We start from the raw sequence: 13,519 nt of genomic DNA, 5'->3' as shown, positions 1-13,519 counted from the left end.
ATACAGTTTCTAGCAGCCAAGTCTCTGTGTACAAACTTTTTGCTTGCAAGATATTTCATGCCTTTGGCTACTTGAAGACCAAAGCCAATAAGATCTTTTACAGTTGGGTTCTGCAATCAAAGAGAATTAAAAACGCGTAAGCTAAGCATCTACTGATCTGTGAATTCTGAAATGTTTATAAGAATTATCTTGTTTCAAGCAATAACTCGTGCCTTGTTAATAACAGCAATCATGTATTAGATATCTATTATTTGAAAAGCACCAGGCTAGATGCTTATGTGAGTTTTGGCTAATGCTTATACACTTCTATAAGGCAGGTTCCATTTTCCAGATGAGGAAATGGAAGTGTTTTAAAATTATTCTGGTATGGTGGGGCTAAAAGAAGGAAGACCACTGCCACCGAAAAGATAGCTTGTTACTCACAATTCCCAAGAGGAGGGGGCACACCATACCAAGCGAGGCCACAAAGGGAAGCAATGGGGTTGGTCTAGGAGGCAGAGGGAGCAATGGGAAAACATGGGCAAGAGCTTGTTTTGTGGTTCCCATGGGAAAGAATGGGTGACGCAGGGTAAGCGGATTTAGGATTGGGCTAGTTTGAATAATTTCAGCAGGTTCTGAAGTGTAGGGGCTGTCTTCAGTTGCCTGGTACCTGGCCCTGAAGTGATTACAGCAGGTGGATAGTGTCCCAGAGTGTGAGAATTCTTTAAAGGAGGTGATTGGGGTATGGGCTTTGGATTGGTTGGTTTGCTTATAAAAGGCCTGCTCTTTGAAGATGAGCCATTTACTATCTTGGGGCTAGTCCTGGAAAGGGCCATCACTCCAAGGTCAGCAAGGCACTAGAAGTCAGAGCATCATAAATACACAGTTAATCTAACATTTGTATTGAACCCCAGAGGACTCCAAATAGCCAAAGCAATCTTGAAAAAGAAAAGAAATACTGGACTTCAGGGTATATTATAAAGCTATAATCATCAAGATATTACGGTATTGGTACAAAACCAGACACATATATTAATACAGAATAGAAAACTCAGAAATGGACCCACAAATAGTCAACTAATATTCCACAAAGTAGGAAAGAATATCCAATGGAAAAAAGACAATCTCTTTAACAAATGGTGTTGGGAAAACTGGACAGCAACATGCAAAAGAAAGAAAATGGACCACTTTCTCACACCATACATAAAAATAAATTCAAAATGGATGAAAGATCTAAATGTGAGGCAGGAAACCATCAAAATCATAGAAGAGAACATAGGCAGCAACCTCTTTGACATCAGCCATTGTAACTTCTTACTAGATACATCTCTGAAGGCAAGGGAAACAAATGCAAAAATGAACAATTGGGACTTCATCAAGATAAAAACCTTCTGCACAGTGAAGGGAACAATCAACAAAATTAAAAGGCAACCAATGGAATGGGAAAAGATACTTGCAAATGACATATCAGATAAAGAGTTAGTATCCAAAATCTATAAAGAACTTAAATTCAACACCCAAAAAACAAATAATCCAGTGAAGAAATGGGCAAAAGACATGAATAGACACTTCTCCAAAGAAGACATCCAGATGGCCAACCAACACGTGAAGAAATGCTCAATATCACTCATCATCAGGGAAATACAAATCAAAACTACAATGAAATACCTCCTTACACCTGTCAAAATGGCTAAAATTAATAACACAGGAAACAACAGATGTTAGTGAGGATGCACAGAAAGGGGAACCCTCTTACATTTGGCAGGAATGCAAAACAGAGCAGCCACTCTGGCAAATGGTATGGAGGTTCCTCAAAGAGCTAAAAATAGAACTATTTTACTACCCAGCAATTATACTACTAGGTTATTTACCCGAAGGATACAAAAATACTGATTTGAAGGGGCAAATGCATCCTGATGTTTATAGCATCATTATCAAAAATAACCGAATTACGGAAAGAGTCCAAGTGTCCAATACTGATGAATGAATAAAGAAGACATGGTATGGTATATATGTACAATAAAATATAACTCAGCTATTAAAGAGAATGAAATCTTGCCATTTGCAACAACGTAGGTGGAGCTAGAGTATGTTATGTTAAGTTAAACAAGTCAGTTAGAAAAAGACAAATGCCATCTGATTTCAATCACGAGTGGAATTTACGAAACAAAACAGATGAACATGGAGAGAAAAAAACGGGAGGCAAACTGAAGAGACTCAACTAGAGAACAAACTGAGAGTTGCTGGAGGGGAAGTGGGAGGGAGGATGGGTTCAACGGGTGATGGGCATTTAGGAGGGTACATGTTGCAATGAGCATTGGGTGTTGTATGTAACTGAAGAATCACTAAATCCTACACCTGAAACGAATATTATACTATATGTTAACTAGAATTTGAATAAAACGTTGAAACATAAAAAAAATAAAGCAATACATGGTTAATATCAGCAGTTCAGAGAGAAATAAATCACCCAAAGCCACTCAGATGGTAAGTGGTACAGTTAGGATTTTAACCTAATCTGTTAGGCTCCAAAGCCCACACTGTAGTGATATCAATCACATTAGAAGCCCTCCAACTGGTATGAAAGTAACAACCTGCAACTATAATGGCTTGGATCCACACAGAAAACAGGAAATCTCATTTCCAGAAATTTCATCCACAAAATTGGGTGGACAGAAGAATTCCTTTAGTAACTAACTATAAAAACTATATCTGAGGGGCGCCTGGGTGGCTCAGTCAGTTAAGTGTCCAGATCTTGGTTTTGTCTTAGGTCATGATCTCACGGTTTGTGAGTTTGAGCCCCGCATCAGGCTCTGCGCTGACAATCCCTTCTTGGGATTCTCCTTCTCTCTGCCTCCTACCCTCAAAATAAATAAACTTAAAAAAAACACAAAAAACATATCTGAAATCGCACAGATAACATTGTGGCTGGTAGCCCTGCTGGTACTTGGCCTTCAGGAACAGGGTATCTCTTCTTCAGCAGCCACTGTGGGGGTTGTGGGCTCAAGAGGCAGCTACTAGGGGCCCTGCAAGGAGGGCTGCAGCCCCCTTAATGCACACAACATGTGGAGAGGCCAGTTTCTTGTGTTTTAGGCTTCTTTTTAGAATGTATCTTGTTAGTGGTTGTAATATAGTATCCCGGGACCATAAAAACAGGCCCTGGTACTGGATAATAGGAAATCTCTACCATGCTTGAATGCTGGGGGAATACTATTCTAGAGAAGGCAGCATGTCCATTCAGATGAACTCACCAGGACAATGACAAGTTAAATTAGAAAAGTGGGATCTGTCGGGGTAGCTTTCACTTTGTAAGGTAAATTCACCTTATCTGCAAAAATTCACAGCTAGGGAGTATTTCATTCTTTTGGTTGAACACAAAATATTTCTTTCCTATCCTAGAGCTTATTTCTTTTGAGAACCTGACCCCATGTGTCTTGTTTTTGATCAAGAGTAAAGTTACTCCATTTACTCCCAGAGGCCTGGATGTAGGAGCCAAGAAGAAGCCTGAGATCACCTGTGCCTTCAGTTCCGAGGACTCCTTCCACTTCCCTCCCTGGCCTGACCACTTACTTGCTCACCCTTTAGGCATAAATGTCACTAAGAAAACTGTCACTTGCAAGAACCTAAGAACCTCTTTTGTAATCCTGAGCTCATTCATCCAGCAAATATGACTGAAGGCCTATGTGCTGAACACACTTTAGGAGCTAAGTCTAAAGCAATAAACAAAATACACAGAAATCCCTACTGTCGTGAGCTTGCATTCTAATGGTGTGTGTGTGCACATCCATATATACATGTATTATATAGCTATTATGTATTTGGTTATTGTTCAGTATAGCACTGTTCAATAGAAATACAATGCAAACCATACATATAATCATGTTCTAATAGTCACATTAAAAAAGTAGAAAGAAACAGGTAAAATTGGTTTTCATAATATATTTCTCAACTCAAGAAATATCATTTCAACGTGTAATCGATATAAACAATTATGAGATATTTTACCTGTTTTTATACTAAATATTCAAAACCTGGGTTTTACAGCACACTTACACTAACAGTACGTCTCAATTCAGACTAGCCACATTTTACATATGGCTCATGGCCACAGTAGCACACTGCTTAGGCCTACTGTATCAGATGATGGTAAGTATGATGGAGAAAAATAAAGCAGCGGATAGGAGACAACAGACAGGAGGCATGGGGGTGAGGTGGGGCAATTACTTAGGCCAGGAAAGCCTCATTTTGAAGATGACATTAGGGCAAAAAGCTGAAGCTGATGAGAAGTGACATATGTGGCTATCTTGGGGAAAGTGTTCCAGGCAGATTGAACAGCAAATAAAAAGGTCCTGAATTAGGACAGTGGGTGAAGGTTGAAGAATACTAAGGGATTCATTTGTAATTAGTTCTTCTGTGTTTTTCCTTCTAGGGTTAAAATCCCATGTGGGCTGAGGCTCATTCTGCCTCTATGTCTCTTGTGCTTTCTGTTTTTGGCAATTAGTAGGCACTCAAAAATGATTAATTGTGCCTATCAGAGGGATGGTAGATCAAGGCAGCTTGCAGGACAGGTAAGAATCATTGCCCCTGGGAAATCCTTCTAGGTACCACTATCTTCCCATCAGGATAGGGGATTTTGAGGTACAAGTGAATTGAATTAGCCTCTATATAGCTGAATGGTGCAAACATTTTACATGTGCTTCTTTGAAAGCTTTTAAAAATTTTAAAAACAGCAACATTTTGAAAAACTCGTTGGCTTATAGCTAGTTTACCAGTTAATAACCTTGGTAATATACTTACATGAGTCTCATTTCTGATGAAATTTCGAAGATCTCCATGTTTCATATATGGTAGGACCACCAGTGGAGACCCCTCACTTCGAAGGCAGATTCCCAAGAGTGAGAGAACATTTGGATGACTAAAATCTTTCATGATGATTCCCTCAGTCAGAAACTGGGAAACTTCACCTATGTCAGTGATTCCTGAGAAATCCAGCAGTGGAGACATTAACTTCATTATGGACCAATAAATACTCGGTCAAGTTCAGATAGGGAGAGTTATGGAATGTAAAACCACAGGGCTGAATCCTGTCCTGACACCTCATCCTCAGACTGTTTTTTAATAATACGTTTGAATAAATGATGTCACCCTGCAGTGGGCCTTCAAGTCACCCCCAAACTCTACCAATCAGTTTGTCTCATACAGAAAAAGGAAAGGGAAGCAGACCAATCTATTTCTGTAGTGACTGTCTAGGGCTGAGGTTGGCAAACTACTCTAAAGGGCCAGATAGTAAATATTTTTTCACTTTGTGGGCCATATGGTCTCTGCTACAAATACTCAACTCTGCCATTGTAGTGCAAAAACAGCCACAGACAATTATCTATAAAAATAGTCACGGGGCCAGAGTTTTCTGATCCCTGGACTAGGAGGGTTTGAAGACCAATCGTTGTCATATGGTTTCTAAGTAGACTTTTTCTGGTGTAACAGTTTCTATTCATTTCCAGAGAGAGATCCTGAGGGTCCGACACTACTTGGCACTGATGAAAGGTTAATGACCTTTGATTTATTAATCTGACTAGTATCTGTGTCAGTGATGATATTCTTTTACAATGTAATGCATTCTGAGATGAGTCCATGTGGATAGAATAGAGATTAATGAACACCAGAGACAGAGAAGGATTTCTTGCTGTTAGGAATGTTCTGAGTACAATGAGCAGTGTGCTGTCTTGTGAGGCAGATATTATTGACAATCATACTTAATCCATTACAGTTTGTAGTTAGGTTTCATATAAACTGTCCCTTTAATTTAGAAATTTAGAAATATAGGTCAAAAAGGCAAGCACACTGACTTGACATGTGAAACCTCTCGGCAAAGGTGAAGCCAGGAAAACTCTTAGTATGAGGGGTACATTGGGTTGTACAAGAGAGTAATTTATGCCTTCCTTGCGTCTCCAGGTCATCAATAATCTTAATGTCTAGAAGCTTCTTTGTTTCTTGAACAGAGTATACATTCCACTTAAAAACATTTTCTCAATAACCTCTAAATTTTTTTTTTAAATTCTAGCATTTAAAAGGGGGTAAGTATCACTTGTTTAGGAAGTTTATTTTTGTAGAATACCTCATGCAGATAAATGAGATATTGCCACACTTACAATTTTCTGCCAGCATATTTTTCTCCTGTTGGTCTTATTTCATTTTTAAATCTTTTTAATGAAAGTTGTGGTTAAAAAATAATTATAATAATTCTTCTGGGTAAAATGAGTCATTATTACTGTATGTGCCAACATGCTTCCAATAGTTTCCATAAAACAAATATTATAAGGCAAACATAGCTAAATGACACTCAGTTAATCCAAGAACCTCACTGCTCCTATACTCTTATGTATGAGGGCTCTGAGAAATAATTTCTGAGGAAATATTTCAAAAAGAATTTAGACCAAACAAATTTTCAGGATTAGATCCCTAATTCCAGCAGGGGCTGATTTTTCCACAAGAGAAGGTCGAAATCAACATTTTATTATGAACTATTTAATAGTTAGCAAACCATGGAGGTGACTCCGCTGTTAAAGTATCACTTACTATTCAAGGATTTCACAGCACAGTGAATCTTCTTGTCATCGCTGTCCAATAAAGTCCCATGGTACACACACCCAAAATGTCCTACATGAAAGAGGGAATTTGGTTAGTGTTGTATTACTTGTAACTATGCAGCATCACTTGCGAAGCCCTTTGTGATCTTCATTTCCTTCTTTTTTCCACATGGCAAAAAAGTGCATTGTTTCTTACACTTTTAATTAATAGTACCACTACATGTGTCTGTTAAAACATGTATATATGATGTACTTCACTCTAAGATACAAGCTATATGATTATTTAATACATAGTAAAAAAAAAAAAGCTAGGTTCTATAACTCTTATTAAAAGCTAATAAAGCAAAATATTCAACTACAGTGGAACCACTGAACAGAGGAGTAACATCTACCTCATAAAAGAAATTTATTGTTTTTAAGGATCAAATACTATCTTTTAAATATGAAAAGAAAGTTTTATCACATGAAGAAATGCAACAAAATCAGTTCCCTATATTCCAGTAAGCTAAACTGAAATAAAAATGTTACCATTAGGAATAAGATTAGCATTATAGAATAAAGATTTCCCCCATTAGTCACTGGTTAATACGTAATCCAGGTTGGCAGAAACTGAAAGGCAACTGCCCAAATGAAGCAAATTCACTCTGAGTCATTTCATCTAGTTCTCTCTGGGTTTAGCCACATCACTTTCCAATGGTAGCCTTTCATCCAGTGGCAGTAATTTTCCCCAGAGGTGCCAAACGTCTGATAGCTGTGGAAGGCCCTAATTAATTAATTCATCCACCCAGCCAAGATTCCCTGAGTTCCTAGTGTGTGAGTGTCAGGCATTAGCTTACCCTCTCGTAAAGTGAAGATGAATAAAATAAAACCTATGCTCTTGAGGGCTCAAATTCTACTGGGAAAAATGTATAAATAAATAATAGTTAATATTTATAGAATCATTAATGGTTACTACTTCCTAAGAGAAATAATTGCCAGTTTAGCACCTTTACTAATAAAAATTAAAAATTCTAATTTTATAATGAATAGAAATAGAACGTAATTGGTGAGACCGCATACTCTAAAACTGGTGCAACTTCTGGAATTTATAGGCCAGTAATAGAACTAAATATTACTCTGATGTAAAACAGGGTTGCTGATAGTGAAGCTACTGTTAGGAAGAGGGAGCACTCTAAGGACTAAAACCTGGAATGTGTGACAGAGGAAGGTATGGATGAGGTCACAGGAAAATGGGAAAGTCTTGTGTTCATGTAAGGCAAACTGTCCCATCAGCTTCCTCTGCATCAGGCTGACAGATGCCTGCTACCTCTTGTCGCACGTATAGAATAAAAGGCCATTTAGTATCAACGGCATAGGTTTTTTAGAAAAAAAGAGAAAAGCGCAGTTCATTTCCTGGCTTCTGGTTGGTTTCTTTTCCTGCTAAATAATTCCTCAAACACTATGTATGCAAACTGTTATTGCTGTTTTGGCTGGCTTATTACAAATATTCATCATCTTTGTATAAAGAAATTGGAGTACATTGTAGAGATGATATATGCTGCTTCAGATCAGGGTAATGCTATAAATTCAATCTTTTGATTCTGTCCAGCAGTGTACAAACTGCTATAAGCCAAGACTTCATAGAGCTAGTCACTGTTGTCTGGGCAAAGAAAGACTGGAGGAAGATATGAGTAAAAATATTGAAACTTAATGATTTTTATAAAGAAGTAAATAACACCTTCCAAGAAACTATAGTGGCCATCATGATAATGGTAAGGAAAGGGTGTGATTTATTTTTCATATGTTTACAAGATTATCAAATTGCCTCCCTGCACGGGGGCAAATCCCCTTGGATATGATTTGTAGGGCTGTATTTCTGCAGAACGGAAATCAAGTGTACTTGTTACCACTGCTCTTTCAGTTGCTTTCACCATTGTCTAAGCTTCTAATCTGCAAAGGGAGAAGATAAAATGCTTACTGGAAAACTGTATTTAACAAAGAGCTGAGTGGAAATACTTACCTCTTCCTATGACTTCATTGAAATGCACAATCAGGCTACTTGGCCCAATCACTACGTGCTGGACTGCCTGGACCAGCTCTGGATTTAGAGCACTGAGGTCAATGTGGACAGTATTTTGCAGTAATGGACTGGATATATCAGAGTCCCCACTATTAAGCATGGGGGACAGGTCCGTCAGAGGATACTGTACTTGTCTGCACGATCCATTCTGAGATGAGTTAGGAAACTGGTCTGCAAGACAAAGCAAAATTACTAGAAAACAATAGCAAAACCTCACTTAGTGGAGACTACAACAAGGGCAGCAAATTCAATCAATAATGAATTCTGAATTTTATAATTTAAGGAATGGTAGTTTAGTTGTTGAATGAGGCTAGAAAGAGCCTTGACAAAGGAACTGATTTAATAAAAATGATAAGGTGGGAAAAGATACTGGCTTATATATACAAGAGTTATAAAACAATGTTTATAAATTTTCGTTTAAATAAACTAGACATTAACTTTGAAACCTTGTTTACCCTCTTCATTTCCTCTTCTTATATATAGCAACAAGCCATGCTTGAGGTTAATTTTTTATTTGTTATATTTATATATATATATTATTATTATTTTTTTTAATGTTTATTCTTGACAGAGAGAGCATGAGTGGGCAAGGAGCAGAGAGAGAGAGGGAGACACAGAATCTGAAGCAGGCTCCAGGCTCTGAGTTGTCAGCACAGAGCCTGAAGCGGGGCTCGAACTCAAGAACCGCGAGATCATGACCTGAACCGAAGTTGGACACTTAACCAACGCAACCATCCAGGTGCCCCATAATATGGTATATTCTTAAGATTGGGAAGCAGCAAAAGTAGTTTGCCTTTGACAGACTAGTGTTTATTAATGGGATTAATTAGTATTGCTAAACCTATATGGATTCCTGGCCAAGGGAAAATATAGTATGGTGACATTTTATATACACGTATACGTACGATTAGAAATATATAATACTCAAATTTTTGGAATTGAAGTCTTTTCACATTAGTGGCAAATTCTCTCCTATGTGGTGATGGCAGCAGATTTAATGTGATTGCTGTTCACAGAAGGCTAGAAACGGGTTAGTATGCCATCCCCACTGCTTAGTTGAGGGCACTTGGAAAGGAATCAGCATTCCTTCTTTGTTGATCTTTATAACCAAAGCTCTGTAAGAGTCTCAGACAAGGTCCCCCACTGTAAGGTGAAGCTTTTTTTAAATAAGAGCTGTGTACTAACAGCTCACTGAGAATCTTGTAGGGCTGAGAATATAATTTCTTAATGAGAAACAGGGCAGAGAAGCCACCAGTTAGTTACTTTGCCCTTTCCACTGGGAATTCAAACCTGTCAAGGAGAGGGCATCATATCTACAACTGATGTGAAGATAAACTAGGCAGGGCACTGAAATATATTAGCATATAACATGGGGAGATGGGAGAGGGCTTGGGAGGGTCCCTGTTGGCACTAAAATATAATATAGCTTGTTTGCAAATGACCAGGAAAATTAGAACTTGAGAGAGGGGCATAAAAAGAAAGTTGATGGTACTCTGACTATTCCTAACCCTGTTTAAGCATTTGTAGTATTTTCCATAATGCAGTTAGGTTATCAATTTGGCTAAAACAGTAAATCTCCATAGTGGTTCTACAAAAGCTTTGGGGGCCACCTATAGCTATAGTGACTGGCTGGAAATAAGACAGATGCAGCCTTAAAGAAAGGATGCAGAACATCAGGTGAGTACCTGGAATGTTGGATGGGTGAGGGAAGAAGGGAGCCTACTTGGGTGCCTGGTTTCTTTAATCCTAGAGTCGGCTTCTCCAAAACTTCCCCAAGGGGTAATGCAAACAAGCCTCTCTGAGCTCAGTTCCTTCACCTTCACTTCTTAAACCTTTGCATCTGGAGATCAGAGTTCTAAATTCTCAAGGGTGCAGAGACTGAGGGAAATCTTTGGTAAGATACAGGAAAAAAGTCCTCTGGTATAGAAAACCTCTGGTTTTTGAGCAATAGAAATTGTTCGAAAACCAATTTAAACCATCAATGTGTGATTCTGCTGTAATGCCACCGAGAACTCTAGGTCTGCATGAAAAGGCTGTCTCCACTAGATATATATAGAAAAGCTGTGTAGCTGCCTATTCATTAGGTGCTGGCTGTGCATTTCCTCATTCTTCCTTCTGGATGAACTTCTTTTGTCTATTTTACTTTTTCACATCTTGAAGGTTCAGGTTCAATTTTAGAAAGAGGATGAAAGACAAGCCTTTTGGTAATGATGAAAGAGGCTGAAGGAAGATTAAATACGTTTTTTTTAAATTACTTGTGAATTTTAATGATCTCAGATTAGAGCTATTAAGTATGAATATAAAATACTAATAGATATAAATTTCAAAGATATAAACTGGGTTTTATTTGTTCATGTTGTTAAGGGCATGGATTTTCAAAGGCAAATGGAGTCATGTAGGCAAAGAATATTTGTATGTATCTCTACAGAATTAATATAAGCTTCAAAAAATAAGAGGCAATGAGTGTTAAAAAAGTTAAAATGTTAAGTGTCTCAGTGCTCTTGTACTTGTTTTGATGAGCAATTTCTAGTTTTCCAGTATCCTCAATCATCTGTGACTCATTTTATTTGTCCAATGGTAAATATTCAACCAGGGAAGTGCTGTACTTGACTCACGTCCTGTAACTTCTAAAGATAATGAGGCAGATACAATACAGACATTTTGCTTTTACCAGGAGATTTTAAATAAGACAATGTGAAATTCTCCGGTTAACCTTACCATTATTAGGTCTAGTGTTTTGCAAAGCAGATGGTGTTAACCACTCCTTTTTAAATAGCATAATTGCAGGTTTTTATTGGATAAGACTCAGAATATATCCAAGTCCTGGAATGCTGGTGGGTAAAAGGCTGTGTACTAATAGCTCACTGAGAATCCTTTAAAGGAATCTTTAAAGGAATATGAGAGGTATAATTTAAATGTTTGAGGATTAAGAGGTAAAAAAATACATCGGTGCCCACTTACATAAACAAAAGTTTGTATCTTAACTCTTCCTGGGTTGTTAAAGAAAGCTTCACAATTTCTTCTCATTGAACTCTGATAAAGAACTTACCTTTGCTCAAATGATTTTAAAATTAACCTTTTTGTGAGAAGAAAGTTTAAAGACTCAAACTCTAATGTAATATATAAGTGAGTCCATTTAAAAATAAGAGTCATATAATTCTATGTCAAATTAAACTTAATTCTCTGGCCAAAGAAGATGTAAATGCTTCTTTTTTTTTTTTTTTAATAAAAATATAAAGGGAAAAGCAAAAATAAACAACAATGCCATAACCCACTGAGGTATACGTATAGGTATTTCTTAGAATGATAAACTGAAATATACCTTCTGGAAAAGTAGCTCGGTAGTCTACAGATTCATTTGAAACCATTTCTGTAGTTGGGCTTACACTTCGGGCACTTACAAGCCTATCCAAATGAGGAGTGTGTACTCTTGCATCATAGCGAACTAATTCACTGCCCAGATCTTAAAACAGAGAGAGAGAAAGAGCTTGTTAAAGATTTGGCTATCATGGGTCTCAGTAGACCTTGACCCAGTGACCAGAACTCATGGGTTTTGTGGATTGCACATAAGACAACACACATGAATCTACGGCAATTTTAAACTGTAATGACTGTATACTTCAGGTAACCTCTTAAAGAAAATAGTAATAACAACAAAAATGCACCTTTAATTTGCTTTCTCTTTTTCAGCCACAGGAAAACCCCAAGTAATAGTAAGAGTATTATTGATATTGAGATAACACCAACAATCAATCCTGTGAAATTCTGATCTGGTTGAACTATTACTTTTCCAAGGATGGTTGAAGAAACTGCTTGCTTCCACTAAAAATGACAAATACAGAAAAGTCAGAATTTAGTAATGATAAATACAAAATATACTACACAGGTTGACTCACAGTCTCCTTGGACCCAAAGCACCACCTGGTTATTAGTGTTCTACGAGTGGCATAATTACCTTCAGAGCAATAAGATATTCCTCAATTCTGTTTTAGATAATAATTCTGTTCAAATAATTAGGGGCTACTGATTCCTAAAGTACTTATATGATGCTTAGCTGTTTACACTTATAACTAGATATTAAGGATAAAAAAATAAAGAAAGAAAGAGTTTGATCTTGAGGAACTGAATTCCAGAAAGGGAAACAAATACATAGGTAAATGATAATATAATGTGAAATATACCCTGGAAATATGAATAAACAGTAAGAAACAGAGACAACAGAACACTGATTCTGTCCTGATGGGTTGGGTAGAGGGCAGAGAAGACTCTTCTTAAGACATAAATAATCATATGGAATAATAAAGTTGTATAAATTTTTATTTCAGTTTTGATACCCTGAAGAAACCTTTGAGGATCCTTCTGGCTCTAACATGGTATGATTTTTAGGATTTATGGTCCTTTTTAATTTCAAACTCTGATATCATGATTCAGCTTTAAATTTTCTAATTTTTTTTGTACTTTCCCATTTTATAACTTTCTCTCTGACCATTTCATAACTTTTTAGAAGACTTCAGGAACGCTTTAAAAATCATTGATTCTTGGATAAACAAAATGTGATATATTTATACAATGGAATATTCAGCCTTAAAGAGTAATGACGTTCTGACACATACTACAACATGGATGAATTGTGAAAACATGCTAAATAAAATAAACCAGCCACAAAAGACCAAATACTGTATGATTCCACTTATAAATGAAATATCTAGAATAGACAAATTCATAAAGACAGAAAATAGATTAGAGGTTACCAGGGCTGGGGAAAAGGAGGGAGTGTGATGGTACCGTTTAATGGTTCTAGGGTTTCTGTTTGGGGTGACGGAAAAGTTTTGGAATTAGACAGTGGTGATGGTTGCACAATGTTGTGAATGTAATTAATGCCACTGAGTTGCAC

General features: G+C 37.2%; 1 protein-coding gene across 3 annotated transcripts in view; it reads right to left on the bottom strand.

The window, feature by feature from the left end:
* Positions 1–13,519, bottom strand: part of MET (MET proto-oncogene, receptor tyrosine kinase) — a 111,797-nt gene that overhangs the window by 12,692 nt on the left and 85,586 nt on the right. For all 3 annotated transcript variants that reach the window (XM_060632960.3, XM_060632959.3, XM_078440234.2), the window contains exons 13-18: positions 12,291–12,447; positions 11,948–12,088; positions 8,566–8,796; positions 6,556–6,636; positions 4,777–4,958; positions 1–110 (exon numbers count right to left, since the gene is read on the bottom strand). In XM_060632960.3, the coding sequence (XP_060488943.3) occupies positions 1–110; positions 4,777–4,958; positions 6,556–6,636; positions 8,566–8,796; positions 11,948–12,088; positions 12,291–12,447 (902 nt within the window). The remainder of the gene's footprint in view (positions 111–4,776; positions 4,959–6,555; positions 6,637–8,565; positions 8,797–11,947; positions 12,089–12,290; positions 12,448–13,519) is intronic.

This window comes from Panthera onca, chromosome A2, assembly GCF_046562875.1.
Source record: "Panthera onca isolate mPanOnc1 chromosome A2, mPanOnc1 haplotype 2, whole genome shotgun sequence".
NCBI lineage: Eukaryota > Metazoa > Chordata > Mammalia > Carnivora > Felidae > Panthera > Panthera onca.
Note: the sequence above shows the minus strand (reverse complement) of the source record. Positions and strands in the feature narration are given on the sequence as shown.